The sequence below is a fragment of the Cervus elaphus genome, chromosome 30, assembly GCF_910594005.1.
Source record: "Cervus elaphus chromosome 30, mCerEla1.1, whole genome shotgun sequence".
Classification (NCBI taxonomy): domain Eukaryota; kingdom Metazoa; phylum Chordata; class Mammalia; order Artiodactyla; family Cervidae; genus Cervus; species Cervus elaphus.
Window position 1 is genome coordinate 69,508,504 of NC_057844.1, and position 13,202 is coordinate 69,521,705.

A 13,202-nucleotide genomic window follows, 5' to 3' on the forward strand; every position below is an offset into this window, starting at 1 on the left:
GCAGTGCGCCTTCTCCCCTCCGTGGTCCCAGCCTCAGTTTCCACCCACGCCAGTCGGGTGCGTGTGCCTTCTGCCCTCCGCGTCCCCAGCCCCAGTCCCCGCCTGCGCTGGTTGGGTGCCTGCGCCCTGTGCCTCGTGGCGACCCTCCCAACGGATGTCGACCATCCAGAATCTCAGGAAGTCTTTGATTAGAAACTGGAGGCCTGTTTGCAGTGTGGTAGGGGATGCGGTCCTTGGGGCCGAGCCTGCCCCTTTCCCCTCCCCCCAGCCTCCTGCGTCCGGCAGGGCTGGGCCGGTCCGCAGCCTGTGAGCTCTTCTCTGGACTTGCTCGGTCCCTTTGTTCTGCGAACGGCCGGCAGTGTGTTAGGGCCGGTTAATTATCTCTCTCTCTCTTGCTATCCCACAGTTTAAGTTGGTATCTCACAAAAGCTCCCTCCGATTGTCCTCAGGGCACTCAGGCCCAGTCCTTACCCTAAGCAATGCCGCCCGTTCCTCTCCATTCTGCCCCCACTTGCTGGTGGTGGATGCGGGCATCTGGGGTACTTTTCTGCTGGGAGTCGCTTTTAGGCACGTAATCTGTGGGTTTTATTTATTGTTCCCCTCCCAGTCAGGTTGCCCTCCGAGATTCAAAAACTTCCTCCAGACCTGCCAGTGCGAGGGTTTCCTGGTGTTTGGAAACTTCCTCTATTAAGACTCCCTTCCTGGGATGGATCTCCATCCTTAGCTATTTCGTCTCTCTTTTTATCTTTTATATTTTGTCCTACCTCCTTTCGAAGACAATGGGTTGCTTTTCTGGGTGCCTGATGACCTCAGCTAGTGATCAGAAGTTGTTTAGTGATGTTTGCTCTGCGTCCAATTATTCTTTTGATGAATTTGTAGGAGAGAAAGTGGTCTCCCCGTCCTATTCCTCCGCCATCTTGGCTCCTCCATCCTAGATAGTGAATATTTTAAATGGCTTTACTACAGTAATTTTCCCAATGTGTATTTATATCAAAGTATCATGTTGTAACCTTAAACATATACAATTTTTATAAATAAATAAAGTCCTCATTGAAAGATAAAACCAAACAGCTTAATTTGAAAATATTGCTTCTTTTACCTAGCTGCTACTTATCCAGAGCTTCTATTTCTTCAGAATATTTCTTTCAGCAGAAAGTGAGATGTCATGTCATCTTTCCTTGAGCATATTTTTATTCATCTCAGGACCGTGTGAACCTGGGGACTTGGCATCTCACTGTCTGTGTTTGGCAACAATATCTGAGCTGGTTTCCTTCTGGATGATGTGAAATTGCAGCTGTGCTGGTAACATTCCAGTCAGGGGTCTTCATTATCATTTATCATCATCTTTGTTATCCTGTTGCATCTTTAACCATTTAGGAAATGGATACTCAAAGATTTCCTTACAAATTGGCTAAATGTTTGCCTTTCCAGATCATACTTAACTCATAATTGTTACAAAATTTTACCAGAACTGCATTGCGAAAACCTTAAGTTAGGTGTGAGCTGATGGTTTAGTCAAAGTTCACTCTTTGCTGCACAGGTGAGCCATTTCCACCTGTTTTTCTTCTTCTCCCCTCTAACACTTTGGAATCTTGCTTTTGGGAAATGTGATCTCACCTGGAATGTTGGCTTATGTGAATGTAAATATTTCCCAAGAAGTTCATTTGGAGGCTTGATTTTACCTAAAAGGTTATCCCCATATGAAGTCAGGAATTGTGGGGATTACACCATAGACATAGCCTGAAATTCCAGAAACCTGGAAAAGACAGATTTCCTCATGCACAGCCTTGCATACAGAGTCCTGCTGCTATGGAAACAAGACACTTCTTTGCAGGTAACAGGTGGGCTGATTCTTTAGGGCAAAGCTGGTGCTGCCGAGCAGTTCTGAAAGGCCCCTCTGAATGTCTGTGATTCATGCTCAGGCCCCACCTCCTGATCCCTGGTCCTGGAGAGGAATCAGATTGGGTGTTAGAAATTGAGTGGCTGCTAAGCTTGTAGCTGTGCTTTATCTACACTGTGGATTCCAGGCTGGGGCAGGTCTCCAGGAGATCTGTGCACATTTCCACTCATAAAATGGCCTATTCAGCATTTTCGTGCTCTTTTCAGATGAACTTTGAATGATCGTGAGGGAGGTATCATATATAAAAATGATTTGCCATTTATTCATTAATACATTTCCACAGCTTTGGTAAAGTTATTATTGGCTTTTGATCATTGATTTTTTTATTGTGGTAAAATATACACAGCATAAAGTTTACCATTTTCACTCCTTTTCAGTGCAGCATTTAGTGACATTAGATATATTAGATACATTCACTTCACTGTGTGACCATACCCATTATTCATCTTTAGAGCTTTTTCTTTTTTCCCAAACTAAACCTCTGTACCCATTAAACGCTAACTCCCAAGGCCCTCTCCCCTCACCTAGCACCATTCTACTACTTCTCTCTATGAATTTGACCATTTTAGGTACCTCGTGTAAGTGGAATCATACAGTGTTTGTCATTTTGTGTGTGGCTTATGTTCTGTAGCACAATGTCTTCAGGGTTCATCCATGTTGTGGCAGGTGTCAGAATTTAATTCCTTTATAAGGCTGAATGATATTCCATTGCTTCCCTTGTGGCTCAGCCAGTAAAGAATCTGCCTTCCAAACTACCACAGAATTGCACTTATCTCACAAGCTAATAAAGTAATGCTCAAAATTCTCCAAGCCAGGCTTCAATCAATACATGAACGATGAAATTCCAGATGTTCAAGCTAGTTTTAGAAAAGGCAGAGGAGCCAGAGATCAAATTGCCAACATCTGCTGGATCATCGAAAAAGCAAGAGAGTTCCAGAAAAAACATCTATTTCTGCTTTATTGACTATGCCAAAGCCTTAGGCTGTGTGGATAACAATAAGCTGTAGGAAATCCTGAAAGAAATGGGAATACCAGACCACCTCACCTGCCTCTTGAGAAACCTGTATGCAGGTCAGGAAGCAACAGTTAGAACTGGAATGGAACAACAGACTGGTTCCAAATAGGAAAAGGAGTACGTCAAGGCTGTATATTGTCACTCTACTTATTTAACTTATATGCAGAGTACATCATGAGAAATGCTGGGCTGGAAGAAGCACAAGCTGGAATCAAGATTTCCAGGAGAAATATCAATAACCTAATACATGCAGATGACACCACCTTATGGCAGAAAGTGAAGAACTAAAGAGCCTCTTGATAAAAGTAAAAAAGGAGAGTGAAAAAGTTGGCTTAAAACTCAACATTCAGAAAACTAAGATCATGGCATCCAGTCCCATTACTTCATGGCAAATAGATGGGGAAACGGTGGAAACAGTGGCAGACTTAATTTTCTGGGCTCCAAAATCACTGCAGATGGTGATTGCAGCCATGAAATTAAAAGACGCTTATTCCTTGGAAGGAAAGCTATGCCCGACCTAGAGAGCATATTAAAAAGCAGAGACATTACTTTGCCAAAAAAGGTCCATCTAGTCAAGACTATGGTTTTTCCAGTAGTCATGTATGGATGTGAGAGTTGGACTATAAAGAAAGCTGAGTGCCGAAGAATCAATGCTTTTGAACTGTGGTGTTGGAGAAGACTCTTGAGAGTCCCTTGGACTGCAAGGAGATACAACCAGTCCATCCCAAGGGAAAATCAGTCCTGAGTGTTCATTGGAAGGACTGATGTTGAAGCTTGACCTCCAGTACTTTGGCCACCTTATGTGAAGAGCTGACTCATTTGAAAAGATCCTGATGCTGGGAAAGATTGAAGGTGTGAGGAGAAGGGGACGACAGAGATGAGATGGTTGGATTGCATCACCGACTCAATGGACATGAGTTTGAGCAGGCTCTGGGAGTTGGTGACGGACAGGGAGGCCTGGTGTACTGCATTCCATGGGGGTGCAAAAAGTCGGATATGACTGAGCAACTGAACTGAACTGATATTCCATTATAAGTCTATACAACATTCTGTGTATTCCCTCATCTGTCAATGGATAGTTGTTTCCACCTTTTAGCTATTGTGAACTTTGCTGTCATGAATATGAGTTTACAAATTGCTTGTTCAACTTTGTATTTTTAGTTTCCTTGAGTATCTTCTTAGTAGTATAGTTACTGTATTATATGCTAATTTCATGTTTCATTTTTGAGGAACTTGCACCTTCTCTTCCATTGTGGTTATTTTACATTCTCACTTGATCATTGGTTTTCTTCTTTAATTTGAGGCATAAATGAAACATTTTTATAAACCATGACATTTTGTTTGGATCAGTGGCTCCAGTTGGTGGTCTGTTGTAGCAGTTCCTGGTGTCTATTGTTTCCTCAGATCTCTAGGACATTTTTCTTACAAAATAAAGAGATTGTGCAACACAGGTTGTATTTTTTGCAAAGTTAGCAATCTGGCATTAAACACAGATTTTCCTCACAGGAACAGTATTTTGAACATTATACTTGCTCATTTCAAAATGAACCAACTAAGCCAAAGGTATCGTCACCCACAGAATTGATTAAGTCCAGATCTATAGTCCAAGTCTCTGAATTTCTTTCCTTAAGGCAGCCTCTCCAGTTCAGTTCAGTTCAGTTCAGTTCAGTTCAGTCCAGTCACTCTGTCGTGTCCGACTCTTTGCAACCCCATGAATTGCAGCACGCCAGCCTCCCTGTCCATCACCAACTCCTGGAATCCACCCAAACTCATGTCCATCGAGTCGGTGATGCTATCCAACCATCTCATCCTCTGTCATCCCCTTCTCCTCCTGCCCCCAATCCCTCCCAGCCCCAGGGTCTTTTCCAATGAGTCAACTCTTCCCTTGAGGTGGCCAAAGTACTGGAGTTCAGCTTCAGCATCAGCCCTTCCAATGAACACCCAGGACTGATCTCCTTTAGGATGGACTGGTTGGCTCTCCTTGCAGTCCAAGGGACTCTCAAGAGTCTTCTCCAACACCACAGTTCAAAAGCATCAATTCTTCGGCTCTCAGCTTTCTTCACAGTCCAACTCTCATATCCATACGTGACTACTGGAAAAACCATAGCCTTGACCAGATGGACCTTTGTTGGCAGAGTAATGTCTCTGCTTTTTAACATGCTATCTAGGTTGGTCATAACTTTCCTTCCAAGGAATAAGCGTCTTTTAATTTCATGGCTGCAATCACCATCTGCAGTGATTTTGGAGCCCCCCAAAATAAAGTCTGACACTGTTTCCACCGTCTCCCCATCTATTTGCCATGAAATGATGGGACCAGATGCCATGATCTTAGTTTTCCGAATGTTAAGCTTTAAACTACGTTTTTCACTCTCCTCTTTCACTTTCATCAAGAGGCTTTTTAGTTCCTCTTCACTCTCTGCCATAAAGGTGGTGTCATCTGCATATCTGAGGTTATTGATGTTTCTCCCAGCAATCTTGATTCCAGCTTGTGCTTCTTCCAGCCCAGTGTTTCTCATGATGTACTCTGCATATAAGTTAAATAAGCAGAGTGACAATATACAGCCTTGACATACTCCTTTTCCTATTTGGAACCAGTCTGTTGTTCCATGTCCAGTTCTAACTGTAGCTTCCTGACCTGCCTACAGGTTTCTCAAGAGGCAGGTGAGGTGATCTGGTATTCCCATCTGTTTCAGAATTTTCCACAATTTATTGTGATCCACAGAGTCGAAGGCTTTGGCATAGTCAGTAAAGCAGAAATAATACCCAAAAGAGATGTCCTTTTCATTATAGGGGACTGGAATGCAAAAGTAGGAAGTCAAGAAGCACATGGAGTAACAGGCAAATTTGGCCTTGGAGTATGGAATGAAGCATGGCAAAGTCTCATAGAGTTTTGCCCAAGAGAATGCACTGGTCATAGCAAACACCCTATTCTAACAACACAAGAGAAGACTCTACACATGGACATCACCAGATGGTCAACACTGAAATCAGATTGATTATATTCTTTGCAGCCAAAGATGGAGAAGCTCTATACAGTCAGCAAAAACAAGACCAGGAGCTGACTGTGGCTCAGATCATGAACTCCTAATTGCCAAATTCAGACTTAAACTGAAGAAAGTAGGGAAAACCACTAGACCATTCAGGTATGACCTATGTCAAACCCCTTATGACTATACAGTGAAAGTGAAAAATAGATTTAAGGGACTAGATCTGATAGAGAGCCTGATGAACTATGGATGGAGGTTCGTGACATTGTACAGGAAACAGGGATCAAGACCATCCCCATGGAAAAGAAATGCAAGAAAGCAAAATGGGTGTCTGAGGAGGGCTTACAAATAGCTGTGAAAAGAAGAGAAGTGAAAAGCAAAGGAGAAAAGGAAAGATATTCCCATTTGAATGCACAGTTCCAAAGAACAGCAAGGAGAGATACGAAAGCCTTCCTCAGTGATCAGTGCAAAGAAACAGAGGAAAACAATAGAATGGGAAAGACTAGAGATCTCTTCAAGAAAATTAGAGATATCAAGGGAACATTTCATGTAAAGATGGGTTCAATAAAGGACAGAAATGGTATGGACCAAACAGAAGCAGAAGATATTAAGAGGTGGCAAGAATACACAGAAGAACTGTACAAAAAAGATCTTCATGACCCAGATAATCACAATGGTGTGATCACTAACCTAGAGCCAGACATCCTGGAATGTGAAGTCAAGTGGGCCTTGGAAAGCATCCCTATGAACAAAGCTAGTGGAGGTGATGTAATTCCAGTTGAGCTATTTCAAATCCTGAATGATGACGCTGTGAAAGTGCTGCACTCAATATGCCAGCAAATTTGGAAAACTCAGCATTGGCCACAGGACTGGAAAAGGTCAGTTTTCATTCCAATCCCTAAGAAAGGCAATCCCAAAGAATGCTCCAACTACTGCACAATTTCACTCATCTCACACGCTAGTAAAGTATTCTTTACAAAATCCTCCAAGGCAGGCTTCAGCAATACGTGAACCGAGAACTTCCAGATGTTAAAGCTGGTTTTAGAAAAGGCAGAGGAGCCAGAGATCAAATGGCCAACATCCACTGGATCATTGAAAAAGCAAGAGAGTTCCAGAAAAACATTTATTTCTGCTTTATTGACTATGCCAAAGCCTTCGAGTCTGTGGATCACAATAAGGCAGCCTCTCCACTCTCATCTAATTTGGCTCAAAATTACTTAGTTGTCTCTTAAGTGTAAACCTACATCCTTTATCCTTCAGGCAGGTCCAAGTTCATTGAAACTGGGTGGGGCAGGGCGGATTTCTCTTCTTCCTTCTGCTCCTCCCTTTGCCTTCCTTGTGGACGGGGCTGCTGCCACACTGAAGAGTTAAAGGTTAAATGAGGGTCCCTAGAACCCTGCTCGTGCTGACACCACTCAAGACCCCAGGAACGCATGCTCCATTGTGTTATATTCTAAGATGACTTGGTATCACCTTAGGAATCCGGATATCTGTCTCCCTCTCTCATTTCAGGCCCTTCGCCTGAGTAGCTCGTCCAGGGGGAAGACCACCACAGGCCAGATAGTCAACCTGCTGTCTAATGATGTGAACAGGTTTGATCAGGTAAGCTGCCCCTGAGGGATCCTCTTCCATTTCCTGTCCTCACTGGGTTCAGTTTATTGGGATGCCAGGTGCCAGGGTTTGGTGTCAGCCAAGATTCCATTGAGGATGTAAGACAAAGGTTCTATTTATCCAACTTTCATTTCTCCCTGTGCAACTTAGATGTAATTACCTTTATTTTTCCATAAGTGAAAGTTTTGTTTTTCTAATAATAAATAGTCAGCAGTGTTCTTGCCCAGCTTGGTTAGTGTTCCTGGGGTCTTCCTGGAGCAGCCCTTCTTGGCACGTGGTGTGGGTTTTGCTATACTGTCTTCCTCCTTCTCTAGGTGATGAAGGCCTGGTGGGCAAGGATTGTTCTTTCTGCTGCACCCTGTTCAGTGCCTGCTGCATAGGGAGCCTTCAGGGAATATGCCAAGAGGGTGGTCCCCAGCCAGACACAGCCTCCTGTCTGCTGTCTCCTCCACAGTCTTTTTTCCACTGACCTTTTGTATAGATAGCATGACCCAGGGCGTTTTAGCTGTTGGCCAGATCTGTATTGCACTAGACACTCCTCTTTCAAGTATTCATTCATTATACATGAAGTAAGGCTGTTACCCAGTTTCAGGGATGAATAAAGCTTAGTTTCTGCCCTATAGAAGCCACAGCCTATCAGGGAGGTAAATACGCAAGTAATTACTGGAGAGAGTGGTAAGTACCAAAATATAGGCTTTCCTGGGGTGCCAGGGAACCCCAGAGCAGGTGGACACTTGGATTTCTGCTTTAGCAGGTTTAAAACCCACTGAGATCATTTCTGTTTAGATTCCTGTCTTTTCCTTCAGAGCAGATTGTTTCTACACTGTGTCCTTACTGGTTTTATTGTATACAGTCCTAAGAAGACTTATCTTTCTTTTTTTAAGGTAACAACATTCTTGCACTATCTGTGGTTGGGGCCACTGCAGGCTATCACAGTGACTGCCCTGCTCTGGATGGAAATAGGAATGTCATGTCTTGCTGGGATGGCAGTTGCGATTATTCTTCTGCTTTTGCAAAGCTGCATAGGGAAGTTGTTTTCATCACTCTGGTAAGAGAAACACTTCTTTCAAAAATTGATAATATGTAATTGGTAACATCCACAGTCTGTTTGATGCTTTTGTTCAAAAAACAAGACAAATGCCTTCTCTGGTTTCTTCTTTGTGTGATTTATAGACCCTTCAGGCTTAGCCAGTGGAGGCTCCAGCCTTAAGCTGAAGGCCCATCTTGAAACAAGAACAGTGAAGGCATTCACTGGCTCCTCTTGGCACCATATCTGTTCAAGTAGAGTGTCCTCAGCAGAATTTACCCATGTCCAAGTTATTTAAATATTTTTAAATAGTAATAATCTTGTAGGTCCATTTCTTGATGCATATAGTTTTGTTTTGCTTGTGTTGGAGCCTTTTCAGGTATTTATGTTCATGTTGCCATTAAATTATAAGCACCCCAAGGGCCAGGCTGATCTTCCTTATATCTTTATGAAGCCCCACATTCACAGCAGCACATGTGGTAGAAAAGTGGCTGGTGGTGAAGAGCCTTCTGCTGAGTTAGACCTGAAGCAGGTCCCAGAGGGTTGGAGGTGGGGGATTGTCAGGTGATGGAGATGTTGTGCTATTTGAAGCTCACTGAGTTCTTGTGTGTGTTGTGTGTGTGCAGGTCTGTGCTCGGTGTCTTTCTGTATTTGGAATTTCCTTTCCCGTCTTTGTTGGAGAGATAAATACTCCCTATCCTTCCAGGCCCTGTTCCAGTGCTACCAGGTCTCTGAAGCTCTTCTTGTTCTCCTTTCCTGGTAGAATTAACAGTCCCATTTTTTCTGCTCCCCAGAAATTCTCTCCTATTTTATTACAGCACAGACTCTGTCTTCCTAGGTATCTTTCTGCCTTTCCTTCCTGCTTGTGACCTCTTTGAGCAAATGGTTTGTATCTGATTCATTTCAGGTCTTCCTTAGCCGATGCTTCATGTTCTCCAAGTTGCTTCTTGAAATGGGCTGAATGGTTGACTTTCAATTGAAGCCTTTTTTTTTTTTTTTTTTCATTTCTACTTTGACTAGGAACTGCCTGTGTTCTAAGTGCAAAAGGGCTGTAGAGAACCGTTTGCTTCCTAGCTACTCCCCCTTGTGCCCTCTGCTGCTGCTGGAAAGGAAACTTGGGCTGTAGTCACTAAGGCTCATCTCTCATGTCTGTCCCCTCAGGAGTAAGACCACAGCTCTCACAGACGACAGGATCAGGACCATGAGTGAAGTCATAACTGGCATCAGAACAATAAAAATGAATGTTTGGGAAAAGTCATTTATAGACCTTATTACCAGCTTGAGAAGGTAAGTTTATCTATATAGATATCACTCCATATTTTCATGCTTTATTTCCTATTCTATTGGATGTCTTTTAGATGTCTTACCAAAGAAGCATTTAAGTTCACCTTCACATTAGCATGAACTTAAATACTTACTGTTCACTGCATCCCCCACATGTTGCAGGAGTGTTAAGGAGAATAGTGGAGAAATCATTTAACCTGCTCTCCCATTTGCCATCTCCTCAAAAGAAAAAAATATATGCTTCTTACTTATATAGAAATGAAATTCTAAGTAGGTCTTAATATCTTGAATCCCAATAAGCAATGCTTTTAAGATAGTATTTGAGACAATGACATTCAAATTAAAATTGTAATTTATGTTGATGGCCCTTAAACGTGGAGTCTGGGTGAACCTGTATCCAGCCGAACTGCATGAATCACTATTCTTCATTGTTGTGCTTATTCGTTCAGTTGTATCCGACTCTTTGTGACCCCATGAACTGTAGCTCACTAGGCTCCTCTGTCCATGGGATTTCCCAGGCAGGAATACTGGAGGGGTTGCCATTTCCTCCTCCAGAGGATCTTCCTGACCCAAGTCAGGAAGATTGAACCCGTGTCTCCTGCATTGGGGGTGGATTCTTTGCCTCCATGAAAGTTCATGAATCACTATTATTAATTTCAAATGGAGCTATGAAAATACTGTCCCTTTTGCTTTGCTTCATGTTTGTAAACTGTTTTTCTATATTTTATTTAAATATCTGATGAGCATTTCTCTGACCCCATGTTGTCACCTCTTACTTTGCACTTTTGAGGAGCCCATCTTCCTTCTTCTCTGGCCTCCACCCAGCCTGACTGACTCCAGCTCATCTCAGGGTCCACGTATGTGTGACTTGCCCTGACTCCACTGTTCCGAGTTACATGCCTCTGCCCTGAGCTCCCGTGGGGGCTGTGCTGATCATCTCTGTCTAATGTCTCTCAATTTTGTGGTTGCTAATTCTCTTTCCTTATAAGTTCATGAGCTCCTGGAGGGGACAGTCTGTGTTTTTTTATGAGGAGCCCAGCACAGGACTTGTGATTATGAATGTTTGTTGAATGAATGTTCAAACCCAGTCTGATTGACCCGAAATGTTTGAAAGTGTAAGAGAAAGCCTCCTAAATGTTTGAAAGTGTAACAGAAAGAGTGAAGTGGAGATGAAGTGTATGGTCCTGGTGTTGGGACAGACCCCTGGGTGTGCAGTGTCTGCATGAGTGAGGGATGGATTTTCTTTATCTGTGTCCATTCCCTAGGAAAGGGGCCACTTACATAGGGCACTGAATTCATGTCTTGTATGTTGATGCTTCTTATAAAACCTATGTCCTACTTTCTTTTACAGGAAGGAAATCTCCAAGATTCTGAGAAGTTCCTACCTTAGGGGCATGAATTTGGCATCATTTTTCGCTATGAGCAAAATCATGATTTTTGTCACCTTCATCAGCAATGTGGTCCTTGACAACCTGATCACAGGCAGCCAAGCGTTTGTGGTGGTGACACTGTTCGAGGCTCTGAGGTGTTCGAGCACCCTCTACTTCCCCATGGCTATTGAGAAGGTGTCAGAGACCGTCGTCAGCATCCAAAGAATCAAGGTTTATTGAAAAATAACTTTTTAAAGTTATAGGCAAATTTTACCTAAAATGCTCTTTTATGTGGTATCACTGTGTGCCAGTTAGATAAGATTTAACTCTTCCAGTGCCAAGCTGGCAATCTTTCCAAAATGTATGTATTCCCCTCTTTTCTTAGGTAAAGTGCATTAAAAGTACTGTAAGATCCATGCTTGTTTAGGACCTGTAGTATAAACAGCAGCAGCACAGGCTCTTGATGTGCAATAATGGCTGCAGGACAATTAAAATGTCTAAAAGCAGGAGAAGCAAACAGATGCGTCCCCTGTGCTGATTGGAATGACTAGGCAGGGACTGTGCACAGTCCTGGGCTGACGAGGGTTCCTCTCTGGGCTGGGAGGGGAGGAACTTGCTGAGAAGTCCCTGTTCCCTGGGCAGCAAGAGTGGCCTCTGAGTCACTTATTTCTCTGTGTTCAAAAATGGATTCTTTCCTTTACAGATGTTTTCTTGTTGATCTCTGCATTTTTGTTCCTGTCCTTATTTTATTTAGTGTCTAAGCCTGTCTCTAGCTGTTCTCTTCCTTTCAAACTTGTGATTCCCACCATACCTATTGTCTCCTTTTTTAAACTAACTGTCCCTAAATAGTCAGGGGTAAATCATTTTTATCACTAAGACAAGGGCCTGGCACACAGGAGGTGCTCAAGTATTTCTTTTTAAAATGAAGATTGAATCAACTCTGTGAAAATGAATAGTTTATGATGACCTCATAAGCCCAAGAAGTCTCTCTATTTATCTTTGAGTGAGGAAGGGGGACCCATGGTCTTAGCACTGGATGACTCGAATAGGATCGCAAAAGATCTCAACTTCAAAGCACTCACTAAAAGTCTTCAGTAACTTTAACATTCAGTAAAATGTGTCTTTGGGATTATATTGTTCAAAAGCAGCTTTAGGTTATCCATTACCAGCCACAAACAAATCAGTCTCTTTAGCTGCAATTCTGATATTGATACTTTCCTGCATAACCTGTTCTGGGTCTGTACTTCATGGTTCTAATGGCCATTTAATTTCAGCTTTTTCATCAGAGTGAGTCTTGGAGAAAAATGCAGCCAGCACTTCTGGTGCCTTTACAAGCTGATCATGTGTTGAATGGGGTCTCATTTAACCCTTGGAAGACTGTGACATCTGTTCCCCTCAGAGCTATTATTTGTGGACAAGTGGTCAATAAATTCAATTCTTCACTTAGGGCATAATTTTCCTCTTCTTTATTTTTTGTTTCAAAGTGAGGAATTTCTATTCTAATATATACACATTCAGTATTGATGTCTTGGTTACATGCTTCAGCTGAAACTGGAATTTGATTCTGTCTAGACCAGATATATAACATATACATTACTCTCCAGGGCCCTAGGTCTTTTTAATCAATAGAAGTTGATAATAGGCCAGACAAGAAATTCAAGCAAGGCTTTACTGAGGCTTGTGCTACAGCACAAAGTATGAAAACAAGAGACTGATGCCCTGTTGACTCTTTGAGAAGGGTAGGCTGATTCCTTAAGTGGGGTGAGGGTAGGGGAGGTTTGGTGGTGTTAGCCAGAGGGGTGACTTATGTGGTCTGCCTACTGTCTTGTAGGTGCCATGTGCCAAGATTGTATGCAGTACGCTGATTTGCTCCCAGCACCTCAGAAATGCCAGTTGGCTTGTGGTGTTTTTGTGTCTTGCTGTTCATGATCGCCTTTGCATGTGTGTGGTTATTTTTAGTCCCTTAGGATTTCTTTGTATTTTGTTGCTCAAGGAGACGTTTGCCCAG

At 42.8% G+C, this 13,202-nt stretch overlaps 1 protein-coding gene across 2 annotated transcripts in view; it reads left to right on the forward strand.

Moving 5' to 3' along the window:
• LOC122687096 (ATP-binding cassette sub-family C member 4-like) overlaps positions 1-13,202 on the forward strand; it is an 860,243-nt gene that overhangs the window by 727,854 nt on the left and 119,187 nt on the right. For both annotated transcript variants that reach the window (XM_043892534.1, XM_043892535.1), the window contains 4 exons: positions 7,415-7,504; positions 8,398-8,561; positions 9,702-9,827; positions 11,176-11,425. In XM_043892534.1, the coding sequence (XP_043748469.1) occupies positions 7,415-7,504; positions 8,398-8,561; positions 9,702-9,827; positions 11,176-11,425 (630 nt within the window). The remainder of the gene's footprint in view (positions 1-7,414; positions 7,505-8,397; positions 8,562-9,701; positions 9,828-11,175; positions 11,426-13,202) is intronic.